At 33.8% G+C, this 17,129-nt stretch overlaps 1 protein-coding gene across 1 annotated transcript in view; it reads left to right on the top strand.

Annotated features, from left to right (window-relative positions):
• LOC145255644 (pre-rRNA 2'-O-ribose RNA methyltransferase FTSJ3-like) overlaps positions 1-13,932 on the top strand; it is a 113,939-nt gene extending 100,007 nt beyond the window's left edge. The window contains exons 15-18 of the mRNA XM_080114184.1: positions 523-607; positions 9,626-9,718; positions 11,742-11,836; positions 13,728-13,932. Coding sequence (XP_079970310.1) covers positions 523-607; positions 9,626-9,718; positions 11,742-11,836; positions 13,728-13,920 — 466 coding nt within the window. The 3' untranslated portion in view covers positions 13,921-13,932. The remainder of the gene's footprint in view (positions 1-522; positions 608-9,625; positions 9,719-11,741; positions 11,837-13,727) is intronic.
• The last annotated feature ends 3,197 nt before the right edge of the window (positions 13,933-17,129 follow it).

The raw sequence follows: 17,129 nt of genomic DNA, 5'->3' as shown, positions 1-17,129 counted from the left end.
ACTAGTGATTATACTTTTCTTAATCTGTCTGTTCCATATTTTCTCGGAAATTACTTGGCCGATCTGGTTGAAATTTTGTATGGACCCTTGTTATAATAGGGTGCAATGAACTAGGTATTATGGCATCCATTCAATGCAGTTAGAGATTAGTAGGGATTAATATTAATGCGAAAATGAGCACAAATTAAACCTGATTCAACCATCAATTTGGCAAATACACTTATTCTAAGGTGATGGACTTAGTCATTTCTTTTTTGCATGGTGCAGAACTCAAATGTACATATGGTAAGACCTAAAACGGCACTGTTTTTTTCATTTTCACCAAGATTTGACGTCCCCTGGGGTACTTTTTGGGCTAAATGGGGGGGGGGGGTACTGAACCCTGCCTCGTTCACTGTGCACTCATGGGGGACTATGCATGCTTCACTTGTGTCTGATTTTAATAGGTTAAAAAGTCTTATGTGTGTGAATATTTATAAATAACTCTACTCAATTGTGATGTTGGTTTTGCTCTCTTTCTAGATATATGACAGATGATACGAACCTTCCGATGTGGTTTCTTAAAGAAGAAGAAAAACATTATAAAAAGAATGCCCCTGTCACAAAAGTAAGTCCGTCCGCATTCAATAAATTTTGACTTTTATGATTTCAATTTCTATACGTTCTTTTTTAAATCTAAGGTGTTGACTCTAAAAAAAAAAAAATTGTTTTTACAGTAATAGTCAGTTAATGTACTTCCTAATTTCCAGGGTAGCTGCTACCAGAAGCGATGACAAGACAAATCAGTTCCTTTACTTTTATTGTTGTTCAGTATTTCTGTTGTGAAGCAATTTATTGAAAATATAAAAGAACATGATTGAAAAATATATAAATATACAATAAAAATTAACAAAATTATGCAGATAAAAATAATGCAATTAACAAAATAAAGTTTTTATTTCATTTGAAATTTTGGTACTTGTACAGTTTAATCAAGACATTTAAAAAGTGAAAATATCAAAAAAAAAAAAAAAAAAAAAAAAATTATATTGCATGTATCCGTTATGGAACAAAGTTCTCCGAAAAAAAATTTCACTAAATTTCAACAAGTAGTTTTTTTTTTGTTTTTTTACAGCGAAAAAAACAAAAAAAAAAAACAATTTATGATACCGAGCAAAAGGTTCGATTTTTTTTTTTTATAGGAAGAAAAGCTAGTATTAAAGATGGGGAGGGAGTATCGGCGCTTTAAATGGAGTTATCTCATGTGGAGTGTTCAACAAATTCCATAATGGCTAATTTCAACGCGCTCTCATAAGAACGTGTTTTTCCGCTGTAAAAAAAAACAAAAAAAAAACTACTTAATAAAATGAAGTGAATTTATTTTTTCGGAGATCTTCAGTCCAAAACAGATACGTACAATATAAAATTTTTTTTTTTTTTTTTTATATTTTCATTTTTTAATGTCTTGATTAAACTGTACAAGAACCGAAATTTTATAAGAAATATATTTGAGAAATTATAAAAATACATTTTTTTTATTTATTTATTTTTTTATTTTTTTTTTAGAAATAAGTTTTTTATTTGAATTTATATAATAAATATATGTTTATGAAAGTATAAAAATGAAATTATTGAAATCAAAATAACAAAATTGCAAACATAAAAAAACTGTATCCAATATATATTCCCAAAATAGTTTTCAAAGATTTTTTCAAATGTTTTCAATAATTCTTTAAAAAAAAAAAAAAATGAATACAAAAAACGTTTTCAATAATTCTTAAAAAAAAAAAATTTTTTTAAATAATTTCAATAATCTTTAATTAAAATACGACCAATAAAACTTGTCAATGATTATTAAATAAAAAGATTTGAAAAAAATGTAAGGAAAAGAAAAAAAAAAAAGTACATGCACAGGGGAGATAAAAGCGTCAGAGAAAAAAAACAAAGGAACTGATTTGTCTTTTCATTGCTTTTTATTGTTCAGCTAACCGTATCTCCCAGCCCTGGTGCTACCAGATCAGGCTGTCTACTGACTTCCTGAGATGAAACGCACCTACATAGATGTCTTTGTTTTTTTATTCCCTTTTGCAAAACTTAGTCATGTTCTGCGAAAACAAAAACAAAAACAACATTCTCCTCCCCCTCCCCTCCCTCGTTTTCTTTTTCCTTCACCTCCTCACCTTTTTTTTTTTTTTTTTTTTTTTTTTTTTTTTTTTTGCCTAGTTGGTAGGGCGATAGAACATACCAACTGCCCCCCTGCAGAGGGTAAAAATCCTTCAATGGGACCACCAGTTGACCGTTGGTGGCAACCCGTAATGCATTAAGAACGGGATCCTGGTGGTTGAGTGGAACATGCCTAGGAAATAATAACATGATACTACAACACACCACTTTGGCCCTTACTAGGCTAGACGGGAGGTTGGATAGGCCCGATCCAATCAATCGGTTGGTCATGACAAGCACTAATTCAGACAATCCAAACAAAAACACACTAACACTCAACATAAACAATAAACTGAATTAATAAGCGATGGCTGAAGGGTCAATCAAGCTGGGAAAAAGGTAACCATCAGGAATAATAAAAATACAGGGAAATCCCATACTTGGGTGGGCATAACCATATATTGTGAATGCTTGGAAACCTCCCCATGTTTGAGTATACCAGCTATGTAGCCCTGGAGAACCGAGGCGAATGGGATTTACCCCCTCATAGTTCTTCCCCATAAGGGGCTCCGAGGAGGGTGGGGAGCATGGCTGATGAATTTTTCAAAAATTATTATGAATACCAAAAAATCCAAGAGACCACACACAGAAATTGACTCTGACAGCGACAATGAAGATACAAACTTTCCAAGATTCATCGTGCTAGAAGCAACGTCTAATATACCGTTAACTAAAATGTCACCCTTCATTATCCAAAAGGTAATATCAAGCAAAATAACACCAAAAAATGTCAAAAAATTAAGGAATGGTACCATATTGGTAGAAGTACTAAATAAAAAACAGGCCAAAACTCTACTTCAACTACAAAAATTGCATGAAACAAACATCAAAGCTTATCCACACCAAACACTAAACTACTCCAAAGGAGTCATAAAAAACCAGGAAATCTCCGTCTGCACAACAGAAGAAATCAAAACAGAACTAAAAAACCAAGGGGTCACAGATGTAAAAAGAATCACATTTAAAAAAAAAGGAGAGGTAATATATACAAACACTTATATATTAACATTCAATTATCCTCAAATACCAGAGACCATCAATATAGGTTATGAAAGAACGAAAATAGAACAATACATCCCAAAACCTTTACAATGCTACAACTGCCAAAAGTTTGGACATAATAAAGACCAATGTCTAAGATTCTTCACATGTGGAAACTGCAGTGAAAAAAACCCAGACCACGATGAAGAAGACTGTCCAAATAAAACCAAATGCACAAACTGTCAAGAAGAGCACCACTCTCACTCAAAACAGTGCAAAATATATAATCAAGAGAAGGAAATAATAACAATCAAATATCAAAAAAATATAACCTTCCAAGAAGCCCGCAAAGAAGTCACAAATCGCACCAAAAACTCATATGCCACAATAACCCAACAAGCAAACAAAATGTACAACTACAATGAACTAAACCTTGCTCCAGAAATTGCAAACCTAGCAAAAGAACTAAAGAACATACTTGAAGAATTAAAATCTTTTTTATCAGAACTGAAAATAAACTCCAACAGCCAAATAAAAGTCAGAAACGAACAACCCAGTATAAAAGAAAACGAAACAAAGGAAATCAGAAAAACTTCCATCAATATTGAGGAATCAATCCCTAAAGAAATGAAACCTCCTCAATTATCAAAACGTGAAAGATCCAAGTCACAAACAAGGACAAAAACAGATGTTAAAAATAAACACACAACAACAGAAAAAATGGAAATAGAACAGAACAACAAAAAAACTACCCCCCAAAAACAAAATGACAAACAAAAAACAGAATTAGTATTAATTGAAAATGAAAATAAATTTGAACTAGTTGAAACTGATAGCCAAAAAAGACAGTCAAGACAAAGTAAATCTAAAAGTCCCAGACCAAAACCCAAAAAAAGCCTCTCACCAGAAACAAGAAACAGACCATCCACTTCCAAAAGAAACACCCAAACTAACATCGAAACTATGGACGTAGACATAAACACCAACAGTCCAAAACCAAAAGAAAATATAAACCATGACTAACAAAATCCTACAGTGGAACATAAGAGGATTAAAAATTAATATCGAAGAAATGCAAATACTTATCAAATCCTTATGTCCTGCAATAATTTGCCTACAGGAAACACACTTAAAAGAAAATGACAAAATTAACATAAAACACTACTCAATATACAACCACATAAACAAATTATCATGCAAAGCCACCGGTGGATCATCAATACTGATAAACGAAAACATTCCACACAGCAAAGTGAACTTAAAAACAAATATGCAAGCTGTTGCAATAACTGCAACACTACACAAAACAATAACCCTATGCTCACTCTATATACCACCAAATGAAACAATAAACGAAACTGAATTAAACAATATAATCAAACAACTACCTAAACCTTTTCTACTGTTGGGAGACTTCAATAGTCATAATATATGGTGGGGCAGTAAAAAAAACAACAAAAGAGGCCAAACCATAGAAAAAATAATTAACCAAAACGATCTATGCCTACTCAACAACAAAGAGAATACATATATGCACCCACCAACGGGAACCCTATCAGCAATCGATATAACACTATGTGACCCAACTATATACATGGATTATAGCTGGAGAACACATAAGGATGCATGCGGAAGTGACCACTTCCCAATCATAATAGAAAACGAGAATCCCAAGCCAGAAGACAAAACACCCCGCTGGAATTTACAAAAGGCAAATTGGGAAAATTTCCAAAATACATGTCAATACAGATTAATACCTGAAGCGAATCCTGACTTAGAACACATCACATATTTCAGCAACACCCTACTCACAATAGCCGAGGAGAACATACCAAAAAGTTCCACTACTACAAAATATAACAAACCCTGGTACAATAAAGAATGCAAAGAAGCTATAAGAGCCAGACGTGCAAACCTAAGGAAATTTAAAAACAGTCCAACGAAAGAAAATTTGGACACCTATAAAAACAGCAAAGCCAAAGCACGGAAAACTATCAAAGAATCAAAACGGAACTCGTGGAAAGATTATGTAACAAAAATTAATCAAAACACAAAACCCAAAAAAGTATGGGAGATGGTCAGAAAAATAGCAGGAAAAAATACAAAGAACCCTATTAAACACCTTATATGCGACAACACAAAGATTACCGACAAACAAAATATCGCAAATAAATTAGCAGAACAATTCTCAATGAACTCATCATCAAAAAACCAAAATAAAAAATTCCAAGCTATAAAGAAAAATGAAGAAAAAATAAAAATAAACTTCAAATCAAAAAATGAAGAAAACTACAATCAATTATTCAACAGTGCAGAACTAGAGGAGGCAATAAACAAATCTCCCGATACAGCAGTCGGCCCCGACGAGATCCATTATCAATTCCTCAAAAAACTACCAAAACCATCACTGGACTACTTATTACAAATTTACAATGAGATATGGATAACTAACAACATTCCAAAAAACTGGAAGCAGGCAACAGTAATCCCAATACCCAAACCAAAAAAAGACCATACAAACCCAACAAACTACCGACCCATTGCACTAACTAGTTGTTTGTGCAAAACTTTTGAAAGAATGATTAACGAAAGATTAAATTGGTACTTGGAAAGCAAAAATCTAATTACAGAAAGCCAGTCGGGTTTCAGGAAAAATAGAAGCCCCACCGATCACTTAATAAAACTGGAAACACGCATAAGAGAAGCATTTGCAAAAAAAAAACATCTAATAGCAATTTTTTTTGACATGCAAAAGGCGTATGACACCGCTTGGAAATACGGAATCCAAAAAGACCTGTATGAACTAGGACTTAGGGGTAGAATGCCAGAAATTATCAGAAATTTCTTAACAAATAGAAACTTCCAAGTACGGATGGACAACACTTATTCAGTCCAAAAAGATCAAGAAATGGGGGTCCCCCAAGGCAGTATCCTGTCTGTCACCCTCTTCAACATTAAAATAAACAATATCATAAAAAACATAGACCCAGGAATTGAAAATGCCCTATACGTGGACGACCTACTTATATACTACCAATCTAAATATATACAAACAGCCGAACGCAAACTACAACTCTGTCTGAATAAAATAAACAAATGGGCCATAGAAAATGGATTTACATTCTCAGAGGAAAAAACTAAATGCATCCACTTTTGCAAATTACGAAAATTCCACCACGACCCCAACCTGAAACTGGATAACAAGAACATCCCACTTACCGACCAACATAAATATTTAGGTATTATATTTGATAAAAAATTGAACTTTATACCGCATATAAAATATTTAAAAGCAAAATGCCAAAAGACAATGCAATTGATCAAAGTCCTAGCACACACCGATTGGGGTGCAGACAAAGTCACATTATTAAAATTATACCAAACTCTAATCAGATCTAAAATGGACTATGGATGCTTCATCTATGGAGCAGCAAGGAAGTCCTACATAAAAGAACTAAATACAATCCACCATCAAGGATTAAGATTAGCCTTGGGAGCATTTAGAACCTCTCCAGTAGAAAGCCTCTATATAGAGGCCCACGAGCCTCCACTGATTCTAAGACGACAGAAGTTAGCGCTACAATATTACCTAAAGCTGGTATCAAGTCCAACAAATCCTGCATATCAATGTACCCTTCACCCACAATACACACATCTCTTCAACAAGAAAGAAGATATCAAGCCCTACAGCCTCCGGATAAAAAACCTTCTCACAGAAGCCCAAATGGACATTACAAAAATACATAAATATAACAAATCAAAAACTCCACCCTGGATGATCAAACAACCACACATAATATTAAAATTAAATAAATATCCCAAAACGAAAACCCACCCATCAACCTTCCATGAAGAACTACTTATCATCCAGAATACATACAAAGAATATACACAAATTTACACTGACGGATCAAAAGATGGAGATAAAGTAGGATGCGCAGCCATCCACAAAAAAATAAAACTAAAGAAAAGGCTCCCAAACGAATCTTCTATTTTCAGCGCAGAAGCAACAGCCATAGATTTGGCACTGAATATAATAACCAATGATGACCATCAAAAATATATCATATTTACTGACTCACTTTCAATACTCATATCTCTAAAAGAAAAAAAAATGACAAATCCACTTATTACAAAATTGCTAAACAAAATAGATGCCATAACCATGAAAAAAAACATTATCTTTTGCTGGATACCAAGCCATATCGGCATATACATGAATGAACAAGCAGATAAGGCAGCAAAGGAAACTCTGCAACAAAACCACATAAGTGGAAAAATCCCCTATACAGACCTAAAGACTAAAATAAACACATTTTTGAAGAGAAAATGGCAAGAAAACTGGAGCTCATGCACCAAAAACAAACTATTCCAAATAACACCAAATATTGGAACGAGAGACACCAAAAAGTTAACAAGAAAGGAAGAGGTAGTAATGACCAGACTGCGAATAGGTCACACTCACATCACCCACTCACATCTACTAAAAGGGGAGGAGACACCAAACTGTATAACGTGTCAAGAACCCTACACAATACACCATATACTGACAAACTGCATTGACCTTGAACAAATCCGAACAAAGTATTACCAAGAAAAAAATCTGAAAACAATATTAAACAAGATTGATCCCCAAAAAATTATCAATTTTCTGAAAGAAACTAAAATATACTCAAAAATATAAGGAAAGACCCCCCCCCCCCCCCAAAAAAAAAAAAAAAAAAAACCTTAAGAAGAACAAACCAATATTTAACACAACATAACGAACCTTTCGGCATTAAATGACCCCAAAGTGGTTGATATGCCGTAAAACAAAAACAAACAAACAAACAAACGTATCTCCCAGCCTCATCTATCCTGGATAGGGCACAAAATTGTATCCTGTGGTGAGACCCCAATTTGGGAGCTTTGTGAAGTGTGGAGTCATCCATAGTTATCCTTACTCCCAAGTCTACTTTGATTCAGAGTGGCAACATCTGTTGATGCCGCATCCGTCATTTGAATAAAACTAATAGTTTCAGACTATTAATCTATAAAATAAATACGCAAACCAGTTGTATGTTTCAATGGCCAAATAGCGAGTGACATGCTATCTTTAATCAAGAACATGTCTGCATGGATCTGTAACACAAAATCTTATCAAAACGACAACACCTTTTTTATGGTTCACAGGTTTATTGATGTTATATGTATAATACAAAATTCACTCTGTAGATGAGAAGGCAATGCAAACAGCTGTGTCCAGTGATGCAGTAAAAAGATCCAGCACTATGATGCACTGTTTTGCAAAGAGAAAACCTTTCATATAATTTCAGTTTTTGTTATGGGGGGTTCGGATACATTTTCTGTGTTGATTTCCAAGTAAAGAAAAAAAAAAAAACGTCTGAAAAAAAGCCAGAAGTTAAATTGACTGAAATGTGAAAGAAATAATAACCAAGATCAGAATAGTAGTCCAAATAATGCTACATTTGAGATGTGCGATTTCTTTTTCTTTCCTTTTTCTTTTAGAATGTTACATAAGTGTTGATCTGATGCTGTTTTATAATCTTGTTTCTTAGTGATCATCATCATATTATATAAATCCGAAGATTCTATTATTGGCATTGGTTTCCCTGATATTATCCTAGTCACAATTATTTCTATCAAGTACTTAAGAGAGAGACATGAAGGTTGCCAACATTCTAAGTAAAAGTGATTTTTATGGAACGAACTGGATTTGAACTAAGAACATCCAGGTTGTCAGTTTGTGTTCCTATTTACTTGCTTCCCCACAAGGGCAGAGTTAGACCCAAGGTCGGTTTTTAATATGGGGAAAACCCAGCTCCCAAATAGGAGCACTCTTGTCTCGGTCATGGAGAATTTCTCCTCCACTGACCTAGGACAGAAATGAAGTGCAGTATCAGAACAGATACTACACTTTGTTCTTAGACAAAAAGCCAGTTTGTGTTGTTAACCACTGAGCTACTGTCATGTCTGTCTTTCTACACAGTTCCAACATTTCAAAACACAACCGCTGAGATAAAACGCGCATGCACAGTTATGAAATATAACAACTTATGTTTAATAGGTTAGAAAACACTTTTTAAAGAATGTATCAAGCTGGTCTAATGGTTATCATACTTGACTCGCTGTCTTTAGGCTTTGGTTTTGATCTCAGCTCAAGTTTCTTTGTTTGTTTTTTTTACAAGAAGTGAACTGTTTATTAAAATAAAAATACTTGCATGCACATATGTCTGTTTTCTGTATTAATTAAAATATAATATTTATTCATATCTTATAACTGGGAAATGCTAGACGGCCGACTAGTATCTATATAAATACATTGTATTTTTTTTTTTCTACTTGCGTGTCCCCCATATTCCTCGAGTGGTTAATATTTTGCGATAGACATTATAGAAAAATTACTCTAAATGAATACGGATATTTTTGTTTTTATTTTCAGGCTGAAGTGCAAGAATACAAAGAAATGATGAAAGCTGTTGATGCACGACCAATCAAAAAGGTTGCAGAGGCAAAAGCCAGGAAAAAACTGCGGGTAAGTTGACGTATAAAGTTTTTTTTTTTTTTTATTAAATCGTTTATTTCATGTGAATCATATGATTCTATTGTTGGCATTGGTTTCTCTGATATTTTTCTAGTTAAAATTCTTTCTAGAAAGACAATGAATACTTACAGAAGTCACCATATGACGGTTGCTAACATCCCTAAGGGAAGTGTTTCAGTGGAATGAACTAGATTTGAACTTGACATATTCTGATGTCGGTGTGTGCTGCTAACCATTTAGTCATCCTCCTCTTCTTTTTATTATTAATGTGCCACTTAAGGATGAAGGCTAATTATTAGATTCTATGAATTTATTCTAAATCAGTAATTAGTTTGAGATTATCTCCCTTCCCTTCCTTAAAAGAAAAGTTTTTAATGAACAAATTTGGTGAAAGGAAATCTGCACTTGATGGTGGCTGTTCTATCAAGTGGACTGTTCATTTTTTTTTTTTTTTTAGCAGATGGTCTCATATTTAACAAAAAAAATACAAAAAAGAGAAGTTAGATAATAGCTCTTTCAGATAAAATCTAATAAAAATTTATTAAAAGTTTCTATTCGTTTTCATTTTTTTTTTTTTAATTAAAAAATGTTTTTTTTTTAGATTTTTTTTTTTTTTTTTTTTTTTTTTTAATTTTTATATTTTTGTTATTAATATCAATTTGAAATTAAAATTTGAATTAAACTTAATGTTAAAAGAGAAAATATCTATGTCAGGGGTTCTCAACCTTGCATTCCTTTCACCATTTGTAGGGCGTTAAATCTTTTTTCCTTTGAGTGCAGGAGGCTTTGAGGCAACCTCATCCTCGCCTATAACATCTTTCATGGATGATGCAGCCTGGACTGGGACCTGTTCTTCACACCTGCCCCAGATCGCGAACATGCAAAAAAGGTCTACCTTTGATGGTTCTGAAGGCTTTGACGCCAAGCAGCATTCTCAGTTCAAGTAACATCTTTATGGAACTAGCTATCTAATGGGGTCGTAAACCATGTTTTCCTTCTGTATAGTTTCTCTTTGTACAGAGCATCCCCCCCCCCATTCTCACTGACTTTTCCGCTTGTAAGTGGTAATCGTTTGTGTGTTTATTCTTTGCGAATTAAATGAATGAATGAATTTGTAAGAATGTGATTCCCCCCATTTCCCATCCTTTCCAAGATTACCCTGCATCAAAAAGTGCACTGCTTTGCTATTTCGAGTGCTACAATATATGCAGCTTCAATAAGTTTTTGGTTTTCTTCTTTAAAATCTTGTGTTGAAAACAGCTTAATCTTTTTGAGAGGATTCCCATGGTGTTCAAAATAATTTTTCTTGTCTTTGTGATGACGGTGAGCAGTTTGCAAATGTTGCTCCATCTTTGCTGATTTCATAAAATCATTTGTCAAAACTTTACTACAAATAACAAACTGGGGCCTTTCTTCTTGATTTATGATGATGGATGTGAATCCATATTCAATATTTGAATGATTGTATTTTCTTTCTTTTTTTTCTTTTTTTAAATACTCATGATGGACTCCGAATTCTGTAAATAAAAACAAGAAAAAGTTAAAACTATAAATGAGGTAAAAATTCACCCTCTGAGAACCCAAAATTCAACCCTGGGAGTAAATTACACCCCCATTGAGAATCTATGGTCTATGTGATGCTGATTTATAGCTATGAATTCAGAATAGTCGTCAAGTACACCGCAACAATTGATCATCCGTGTCGTCTTCATAACATTCATTTTCAAACCTTCGTTTTTACATAACTCAACATGTAGACCTTCTATTGTAAAAGTCAGATTGTCACTTTTCTTTGAAAAATGAAAGTTGACCCCCTTTAGATGAATGCAAAGAGTAGGATAATAATAATAATAATAATAATAATATAGGCCTAGGATGGTGGAGGTCTGCACTCTCCGAAGGCTTTTCATAATTTTTTTTTTTTTTTTTTTTTTTTCAGTGGTTTCATATTTTATGATAACTTAGTTCCCTCAATTTCAGTTCTTTTTTTTTTTTTTTTTTTTTTTTTTTACAGTCTGCAAAGAAACTTGAAAAAGTACGCAAGAAAGCAGAAACTATCACAGATGCAGTTGATACATCAGAACGAGAAAAGTGGATGAAAATCAAAGAGTAAGTAAAAATTAATTTTTATAGGCTTCTTCGTGTGTGTGATTGTATTGACACACCTGTTTTCATCAGATCACCGAAGTTAAGCAACGTTGAGCCTACCTAGTACCAGATTGGTGACCGTTTGGGAATTCTGGGTACTGTACATGCTCTCTGCTTACCTCGGCATTGTTTTCAGTCATCCTGAAATGCCACTTGCCACTGATATTTAACAATGTCGACTCAGGAAAGGTGTGGTTGGAGATTGCGCAACTCTTGCCACAAAAATTTTATGTGCAGGCACCCTTACAGTGGATATCCATAGTCTGTCAAGACTGAAGGAAGTCACCATATGTGCATGTGTGTATATATATATTAGGTTGTTGCATAAATTCCCGCTGCTTTTTTCTTTCTTTCTTTTTTTTTTTTTTTTAAGAAAATCAAAGAATTTTAACAGCAAAAGCTCCAAGTTTTTGTGTGAATCCTATTGACTGATGATGGCGTGAAATTGTCGCAAAATCACACTTCATCTTTTTACCCAATTCTCTACATGTCTGATGGCCATCTTCTTTCAAAAGAACCCTGAGTTGGTCTTCATCTATCTTGGTTGGTCTTTCGGAACGAGGAGCGTCATTGAGGTCAAAATGACTGTGTTTGAAACTGGTAAACCAGGCTCGAACAGTTCTGTCAGCTATAGCGTTTTCTCCATATATGGCACAAGTATCCTTGGTTACTTCATTCGATTTTTAAGCTCAATTAAAAGCGAAAAGGTGGTGTTGAAATTGTGATTTTTTTTTTTATCTACTTGACAATCTATTTGATGGTTCTGAAAAACGACAAACAATTATACAAACAAAAAACAATGACTATTATCTTGAATACATGCTTTTTAATGATGTATGACACTTTGTCAAATATCAAAATATGTTTTTAGAACAAATTTTTTATGAAACAACGGGAACTTATGCAACAACCTGGTGTGTATATATATATATATATATATATATATATATGCTGATGCAGGTCATTCTAAAATAAGGCATATTTTTTAATTCAAAAACTAAAATGTTTAAGAGCTAAAGAGATAGGATTGGTAATGTTAAAACAAGCAACTTTTTGTGCTCTAAAATTTATTAGTCCTCCCTGACAAAAGAGGGATTGAACCTAGTAATTCACTCCCGTTTGTTCGCACTTTTCTCAATAACCACGCCTTGGATTAAAAAAAAAAAAAAAATTGCACAAACATTAATGACTAATGAAAGTAAACTTTTTGACAGAACGGATTTTCCGGGATAACTCTAGTTGCACCCGTCTGGGGCATTACAGGGGTTAAATTGCCCAAAAATTATTTGTCTGTTCATTTGTTTGCACTTTTCTCAATAACCACACCTTGGATCTTTTGCACAAACATTAGTCATGGTTAAAATAAATTTTTCACTTATGGAAGGAGGCCGTTTTTTTTTTTGTTTTTTCTACATAGTCACCACATTCTTAATGCACTTTTGCTAGTTTCTTTTGATGCCTCATTCGTAAAAGTCCAAAACGCACTTTGTCACTCACATCTCTGTTTTAGTTTAAAATCAGTAAATGTTTATTTTATTGTTAATACCAGCAGTGGAGAAGTAAGTTTTAAACAAAAACAAAGAAATAAAATGAATTGTTTTAGGTATCGGAAAATACACACAAATTTTTCCGATATTTCGGATTCTGATTAATCATCCCAGCGCTAGTTTATGTTTTCATTTTTAGAAATTTCAGGAAGGTAATTTCTTCCATACATTTCTCTCAAACCTGAATCCATTCCTACTGAATAATACACCTTAATGGCAAAATTTTTTTTTTTTTTTTTTTAAATTTTTCTCATGTAAAATTCAATATTTATGTGTGTTTTTTTTTTTTTTTTTTTGTCTTTCAGTATTTATAAGAAGGCTGGTCTGCTGGGAAAAAAGAAGAAAGAAATCTCATACGTTGTTGCCAAAAGAGGGGGTGGCACTCGCGGAAGCAAACCGAAGGGGCCTTTCAAAGTGGTTGACAAACGACTCAAAAAAGACAAACGATCAACAAAAGCAAATGCAAAAAGAAAAGAGAAAAATAAAAAACGAAGATAATTTTTTTTTAAATTGTTTTTTTTTTAATTTATTTATTTATTTATTTATTTAATACTAGTTGGACCTGTGGAAATTCCACAACAGACCCTTTCATATGTAATATATTGATGTTGGAATTCTGTGGATGTTCAGCATAAATGATATTGTAGCTCTTTTGTTAAAAATGCTTGAATATATTTTAATTCATGCAGATTTCGTATATATTATTAGAGTCAATTTTCTATAGTCTATAGATTCTTATAAAGTTATGATTTAAAAAATAAAAAATATCCCTATAACTTTAGTGCATCAGCTTGAATCAAAACTGAAACTTATGAAGAAAAATATATAACTCGAGTTCCTTCAGTTATAATCGAAACCAAAACTTATGGAGAATTTTTGGTAAAATTATTTATTACAAGAAATGAAAGGTCATAACACTTAAACAACAGTCACTCAGAAGAAAAAAGTTGTGTGACACACAAAATAACACATTATCGTATTAATATATATATATATATATATATATATATATATATATGACTTGTTTGTTCACAATAGGTACCAGCATTCTTTCTACTTTGATTGTATTTAAAAATTTATAAACTATGAAAACATATCTTTTTAAATTAATTTGCCTTGCATAACTAAATATAAGTCTCTTTGTGAGGATACTATCCAAGTGACAGCCTTTTTGCTTGCAGGTATCAATGACCAACTAGAACCCATGAATGGCAATTGGGGGGGGGTATCACAAGGAGGGGTACAGGTATATCTTTCCTTCTGTATTATCCTTATTATATATAGTTATTATTATTCTTATATTCAGGGGATGTTCAATAAGTAATGCCCCTGTGCTTGTTTTGGTATTCCAGTCTAAGTAATGATGAATAAGTAAAAAGAAAACTAGATCTCTGATCCAGACAAGATGACAGTAAGAGGTAGAAAATCCGTTGACCATTCTAAAATCAGAAAGAAGAATCCCCGTGGATTGAAAAATAAAAATATTGCCAAAAACTCATTTGATACAAAAGAACCTAGGGATACGGTTTTTTCAGGCTACGATGTGGAATACAATGTTTTTCCAGCCCCTGGTTACAGTATTTACCCCACCTTACAGCATTATTTATAATGTTATTTTATTATATACTCTACTCTATTTTGTTATATATTGTATTTTGTTACTAAACTTTAATAAGTATTGTATAAAATTTTGCTTAGACCCCGCCATACGGCGATTTCACCTTACAATTTCAACCCTGGAACGGATTAATGCTGTATCCTGAGATTCTACTGTAATTGCTAATTAAATTCTATTAGAAGAGAGACGGAATCATGTCCGTCAGATTTTCAATATAAGGTGAAATTTAATCAGCTTCAAGAACTTCATTTTGCTCATCGACTGAATCCACTCCATTAAGAGACAGTCCCCATACTTAGGGTTGATATCACCATATTAAAATCTACCAAAACTTGAGAATCGAGCCTGTTCAAAAATACTTTTTGAATAGAAAGACCATTTAGATGGAAATTTTGGGGGGTTTTTTCTACAAAAACGCAATATTATAATTTTTACTCAGAATAATTGTTTTTTTTTGTTTTTTTTTTCATATCCAAAAAAGAACACCTGTTGAATTATTTACTTTTTGTGCTTAAAAGTGACCTCTGCTCCTCAGTGGTAACCAACGCCAGACAATTGCCCTCTTGATCTTTTGTTATATATTGGTATCATTGAGTTCTCACTAGGGTTATCATCCTGGGGCGCCATTTTGAATCATTGAGGGGCACTTTTTACGTTTTCTATATAACATAAGAAAGATTCCGTGTGATTGTCTCTAACATAAATGGTTGTGTGTTTGATTATCATAAAGGGAATCGTGTGTGTGACATGTAATTTCTGAACCTACCTCTGTTTATTCTCGCTGTTGAACCATCTGGCAATTTCTCATCCTGGAGGGAGACTTGATACCTGTGTGACGAAGATTTATCACTCCAAGACGATGAAATGGTTTTATATTTTTTTTATTTCACTTTCCCCAGAGGTTCTGCAGAAGTGGAAGTGAAATCGGCTTGTGTTAGTTCTTCTTCACACACGTCAGCGTTCGTCTCCCCCCTCCCCAGGGGGAGACCATGGAAGAACGTCCGTCTTCTTCAAAGCTCAAATCAAATCTCACAGATCTAGCCAACCACGTCACACATACGTAATTTGGTCAGCTGACCTTTGGTTCTGGTAAACGTGTCTACCTCCACGTTTACTCACCTCTCTCTCTCTCTCTCTCCCTCTCTATTCTCTTATAGAGACACAGAGAGAGAAAATAGAAAGAGTAAGAAAGCCAGAGAGGGGGGAGAGATGCTCGTTAACATTCCTCCACCCCTTTTTTATCAAAATGTATGGCAAGCCATACATTTTTAATAACTAACTAACTAAAAAAAAATAATTATGTCCGAAGTACATCTTTATTTTTTCACTTTCCGGACTCACCCCTTTTCCAAGAAAGATCAGGCACCAGTACTCTTCTACTACACTATCAACCCTTCTGCTGCTTCTCGAAAGTCTCTCCTCGACATTAACTTGCTTCCAAGTTAGACAAAGATACAGCTTTGCAGATATACATCTTGTCTAGGCGGTCGCATTGTTGGATATTTTCCACTGACTCTGCTCTTTATTTGGACCACTTGGCCAAACAAATGGAGACTCCATTTTCGATCACTTTTTCGAAATGGGGCCAGCATATCGCAATTACGACCAGAACGTCGGATGCTCCATGTTGGTGGTAGCTTTATCGCATGGGGACTCGAACCCCAGACCCTCAGATTAAAAGTCTGATGCTCTACCGACCCAACCATCCCACTCGCGTTCTCGACTTTCAGCATAGGCCTAAGTCCCAGTTTTTTTTCCTTTACTGTAATGCCCTGACGTCTTTCTCTGAGTGGTCCTATTACTGGAGCTTTGTTCTATTCTATCTACTACTTCGGGACTTCACAAAGCTCTTCTACTAACTCCCTTGGTTGGTCTAAGCCAAGATACGCCTTCACACTGATTCACTCGGACCCTGTTTGAGCTCCTGGAACCCGACAAAATACGGAATCATCACTCCCTAACTAATGCGCATCGATTTCTAACTAAGTAGCTTTCCCTTTGTGATTTTTCCGCATTCCCAGCAAGTCCCAAGATTCCAACCCAGATATCCCTCACACATTCCTCTAAAAAAATAAAAAAAATAATAAGG

This window comes from Euprymna scolopes, chromosome 31, assembly GCF_053919585.1.
Source record: "Euprymna scolopes isolate OS-2025 chromosome 31, ASM5391958v1, whole genome shotgun sequence".
Taxonomy (NCBI): domain Eukaryota; kingdom Metazoa; phylum Mollusca; class Cephalopoda; order Sepiida; family Sepiolidae; genus Euprymna; species Euprymna scolopes.
This window is presented reverse-complemented; position numbering and strand designations above follow the sequence as displayed.